The 4,967-nt window shown below is 53.0% G+C and overlaps 1 protein-coding gene across 1 annotated transcript in view; it reads left to right on the forward strand.

The window, feature by feature from the left end:
• The window catches only part of LOC104391091 (aryl hydrocarbon receptor-like), an 18,799-nt gene extending 14,476 nt beyond the window's left edge, over positions 1–4,323 (forward strand). Inside the window, exons 2-5 of the mRNA XM_010000317.1 lie at positions 1,143–1,218; positions 1,267–2,217; positions 2,553–2,708; positions 4,168–4,323. Of these exons, the coding sequence (XP_009998619.1) occupies positions 1,143–1,218; positions 1,267–2,217; positions 2,553–2,708; positions 4,168–4,323 (1,339 nt within the window). The remainder of the gene's footprint in view (positions 1–1,142; positions 1,219–1,266; positions 2,218–2,552; positions 2,709–4,167) is intronic.
• Positions 4,324–4,967: the final 644 nt, after the last annotated feature.

The following is a 4,967-nucleotide window of genomic DNA, read 5'->3' on the forward strand; positions in this document are numbered from 1 at the left end:
AAAAAAAAAAAAAAAAAAGATAAAACAGGGGAGGGCATAAAAAAAAAAAGGGGGAGGGGGGTAAAAGGGGACAAAAAGAGACAGAGAAGGCATTAAAAAAATGAGAGATAACAGGAAGTGATAACTACCAAAAAAGGTAGAAGAAAGGTAGGGAAGAAAGGAAGGGGATAAAATAAAAGAGAAAGGGGAGCAAATAAAAAGGGGGGCTGAAGAAAGAAAGAAGGGGGGAGGAACAAAAACAGAGAAGAGGTTGTAAAATTTTTTAAAAAGAGACTGAGGGGCCAACAAATATGAAGAAATAGGGGTGTCAAAAAAAAGAGAGAACGGGATGAGCAGGCAAAAAAACAGGGGTGCTGTGACATAGACAAGGGGGGTAAAAAAATTGAGAGGTAAGGGGAAAGTGACAATTACAAAGAAAAAGAGAGAAGGGGGAAGAAGAAGGGGGCAAAAATAAAAAGCGCAGCAAAGAAAAAAGGGGGTGTGTGTGAAAAAGAGAGAACGCGGAGGTACAAAAAAATTAAAAAGAGAGAAGGGGCAGGGGGTGATAAACAGAGAGAGAGTAGGGAGAGGGTGATGGAAAAAAAGGGAGAGAGAGAAGCTGACCAAAAAAAGTTGTCACATCGTTGTCACCCAGAGACCCCTCGTGTAAGTGCCATCTGGCTCAGCCCAAGCTGGCTTCTTCCATCAGGGTGGGCTCTGGGATGCCCTGAGCAGGGCAGGGTGTTTGTCACTGCTTCTTGTGCCCTGGGAAGACTGGTGGCTGCTCTCGGGGCTGTCGGGACACGTGGGTGCAGAACCTGGGGCCTCAGTGTGGCAACATCCCTGTCCTGAGGGGTGGCTGCAGCTTAGTTGAGCAGGGAAGAGGTGTGACTTCTGTCTGGCAGAGCTCTGTCAACCTTTAAGTGTCCTCTTGGTTATGCTACAGTGAAGTGGGTTTGTGTATGTGTGTATAAAAACAAGTGTGTGTATTTGTATGCAAACGCACACGTAAATGTGTGTGCACATGGTCCTGCTTGGTCCTGCCAGGCTGGTCATAGCAAAGGGACCTTGGCTTGCAGGAACCACAACTCTCCATTGCAGCAGCATTTTGTGGCATGTGTTTGTGCATGTACAACCCCCACTCTGCACTTCCTGCCCCGCAGAGATGAAGAAGGAGGAGAGCGCCTTCGGAAACAGTCCATGCATCTTCCCTTTACCTTTGCTACAGGACAGGCACTCCTATACTAAAGTGCTTACCCTCTCCTGGGCTTCCCTGACCCTTTCCAGAGCAAAGGGAAATCCAGCAGGTCCAGGAAGGCCTCCCAGAGGCATGGAGGGCACTCCCAGAAGGATGCTGTTAACCCCAGTTCTCTGCTGGGTGCCATGATGCAACAGGACAAGGCGGTTTATGTCTCCCACCCAGCTCCTGCACCTAACCACTCCTTCAGCAGCAGTTTTGAGGACCACCTCGAGGATGTGTCCTTGCTGGATGCAGGAAGAGATGCTGGGAGTATGAGCATTGCTCCAGTTCCTTTGAAGGGGGCCAGCCTCAAAGAGGGGCTTGTGGATTTGCAGCAGGACTGCCCTGTCTTGGCCACTTTGGACTCGCTCTCAATTATAGGTGATGAGAGCTGTTCCAACAATGAGCTCTTCAGTGCACTGGAGGGCCTGGGGTTGAATGCTGAGGACCTGGAGCTCCTACTGCTGGATGAGAAAATGGTGTTGGTCAACAGGGACTCTGAGCACAGCCCATCCCTGAACAACTGCTTTGCCAGCAACGAGATTCTCTCCTACATTCACGCCACTCTGGTGAGCAGGTACGAAGTGGGACAACAGGTCTATCCCCTGCCAGGCACGTCCCTGAGCCCACAGGGAGGGACTGCCACCTACCAGGCCCACATGGAGGACAAGGACTCACAGTTCCTGCCCCAGCCTGTGATGCAGCCCAGCGTGGCCCCAGGCCAGCCCCCTGCTCCCCTCTGGGAGCAACCAGTGCCAGCTGAGGAGGAGGAAGAGCCATCTGATGGCTTGCAGTGGAAGCCAGCTGGGGAGGAAGGTCTGCTCCGCTTCTTCCAGCCAGCACAGGGCACCTCATGGGACAAAGCACCCACTTCACCCCCAGGAGTCTCCTGCCCACAGGAGCCACCTGGGACTCAGCAGCTGGAGGGTGACTTCACCACTGTGGGTCCCACCCAAGAAAATCCCTGCCACTCCTTCTCCCTGCCCAGCCAGGGTCGGGTGGGACCTCCCAGCCAGCCCAAACACTGTTACTTGCCAGTGAATGGTTGTGTAGCCACAGCCCTGGCTCTGCTCCACACCTCCTGCCCAGCAGCAGCCCCAGCCCATTGCAGGACTATGTTGCCCCACTCCTGGGCTCCCTCACTCAGCCTGTTTTTTCTGGCATCAGCCAAGACTTTGTCTCCCAGCACCAGGGCTGCTTGGGTCCAGGGCCCGACATGCCCACCACCCGCTTCAGCCTGAGCAGATTGTGCAGTGCGGAAGCTGCCAGCAGCCTGGGGGATCAGGAAGAAATGCCTCCACACTCTGGGTTTTTCTCCCCTTCCTCATACCAGCTTATTCCCAAGAAGCAGCCCAGCCCTGCTCCCTCCACCTCCCAGCACCCTTTTCCAGGCTCATCTGCAGAGCATTTTGGGAACGTTGTCAGCCCCTTGGAGACTCCTGGGAACTCCTATGGGACATACACCCTGAGCCAGGAGAGCAGGCACAAGGTAAGGGCCTTTCTCCACTCTCATCCTCAGCTTTTTCTGTGCTGGGATTTCCTGGAGGTCTCAGCACAGGGAGGCACCTGCTTGGTGGACAGGGATGGCCTGGCTCTAGCTGGTTCATGGCCAGAAAGGACGATTTGAAGGGGTTTTCTTCGCACCAAGAGTTGAAGAGGCAAAAGACCCAGAGAGTGTGTTCTGCCCTTTCCGAGGTAGCTGCTTCTGAGTTTGGTTTCCATGTGGTGCATTTCATTGCAGTTTCAGTAGACGGAGTAATTCCAGCCTGATGGAGGGTCTGGAGCACAAGTTTGATGAGGAGCAGATGAGGGAACTGGGGGTGTTCAGCATGGAGACAAGGAGGCTGAGGAAAGACCTTCTTGTTCTCTACAACTCCCTGAAAGGAGGTTGGAGTGGGGGGGAATGGTAAGGGTCAATCTCTTCTTCCGTTACAAGCAATAGGACAAGAGGAAACGGCCTGAAGTTGCACCAGAGGAGGTTTAGATTGGATCTTGGTAACAATTTCTTCTCTGAAAGGGTTGTCAGGCCCTGGCCCAGGCTGCTCAAGGCACTGGTGGAGTCCCCATCCCTGCAGGGATTTAAAAGAGATGGAGAGCCAGCCTAGATCCTGGAGGAGCCCATCTCTGGAGTGGTGCTTCCCCACCCCAGGACACCACCAGGCAGGCTGAGGTGTCCAAGTCCTGTCTCCCTGCTTGCCCTGCTCTGGCAATTACTGTCCTCAAGGCAGCTTTTTACTTGGTGCCAGACATCTTCTGTCACTGGAATTGGTGCCCTGCTGTCTCACAGGGGTCTATGTTAATTTCTGGGACTTTCACATGCTGTCAAAGCAGCTTCTAGTTCTTCCTGAAGGACATAATCTGTACTCAGGTGCTCCCATTCTCCATCTCTTCCACCCAACACACCAGGTTCCTTCTAGCTTTGTTGAAGAGCTTGACTCTGATCCTGCCTATAGGTTTGGGATCATGTAGGACCTGTGGAGAACAGCCCCAACAGATCTCAAGAGCTTGGTGACCACTTCATGTGGCTGGCATGATCCTGCCTTGCCAGGAGTGCAGCAAGGGTGCAAGACCCAGGCACTTGCTCCAGATGCAGTCCAGGTGCATTTACAGATAATTTAAGGAGTGAGCTGCAGGGCTGTGACACACCTGGTCAGGTTCTGCAGAGGTCAATTAGCAGGTCAGGAGGTGAAAACTAGTGCCTGCTGAGGAGGCTGGATGCATTGACCCTTTGTGTGCTTTCAGCCTCCTGCCAATGAAGAGACAGGTCAGAACTTGTGAGACAGGACCTCGGCTAAAGGTGTGAGAATGTGTATGGGGTCACCAGGGGTGGAAGAGCAGGAGCAAACCTGCTCCTCTCCTACCAGCCTCCTCTGGGCACTAGTCCCGTCACTACTAGTAAAAAGCTGCAAAGTGCCTCAACACCCTGTTGTTTCTCTCTCTTCTCCTAGTCTGACAGTGGCTGTGTTTTGCCCAGCACTCCTGTGAGACCCCCTGGAGACCACCCAGTGCTGGCGGGGAGCCTGGTTCCTCCTTGCCAGCTCCATCCCCAGGAAGAAGTGCTGCCAGATGACCCTCATGCCTCCAGCAGGGACTGCTGCCTCTAGGAGAGAGAGACTGGACCAGACAAAGCAGGACTACTTCCCAGGGAAGAAGCTGTCTTCAAGTTGCAAATATCCAACATTTCCCTCACCACCAAGTCCTGCCATTGGTCTTGATGTTGGTTGCTTTGGCTTGGGGGGGGGTTGTGTGTTTGTTTTTTGTTTTTAATGTTATTTTTCTTATCAACTTCCCACTATCATACCCCTGCTGAGGCTCCACGTGCTGGACCTGTGGAGGTGTCCCTGGCCTGAGGAGGGCAGTGGGGCTGGACGGCAGGTTTCCCCAGGGCATGGGAGACAGCTGGGCCATGAGGTGGGTCAGCTGGTCCATGCAGCCTTGTCCTTATCTCATGGTGTCCAAGAGTTGATCCTCCATCAGCTGGAGGATCTCAGAGATCCCATTTGTCACTTGCTGTCTCTCATCCTGACCACCCAGCCTCCTTGCTCTTCTTTCTCCAGTGAGTTGAGTGTCTGCCCATCCTGCCTTCATGTCATGCTGAGAGTCAGCTTGGAAATGTTTGCGCGTTTTATGGCTGCTGCTGCCTTTTAAATGGCATTCAGAGACTTAACTGTTGCTTAAAAGGATTAATCTCTATCAGCAGCCAGGCTGATGTGTTGGAGGTGTGACATTTGTGGGGGAAATCCTGCAG

This window comes from Chaetura pelagica, unplaced genomic scaffold (genome assembly GCF_000747805.2).
Source record: "Chaetura pelagica isolate M959 unplaced genomic scaffold, ChaPel_1.0 scaffold486, whole genome shotgun sequence".
NCBI classification, from domain to species: domain Eukaryota; kingdom Metazoa; phylum Chordata; class Aves; order Apodiformes; family Apodidae; genus Chaetura; species Chaetura pelagica.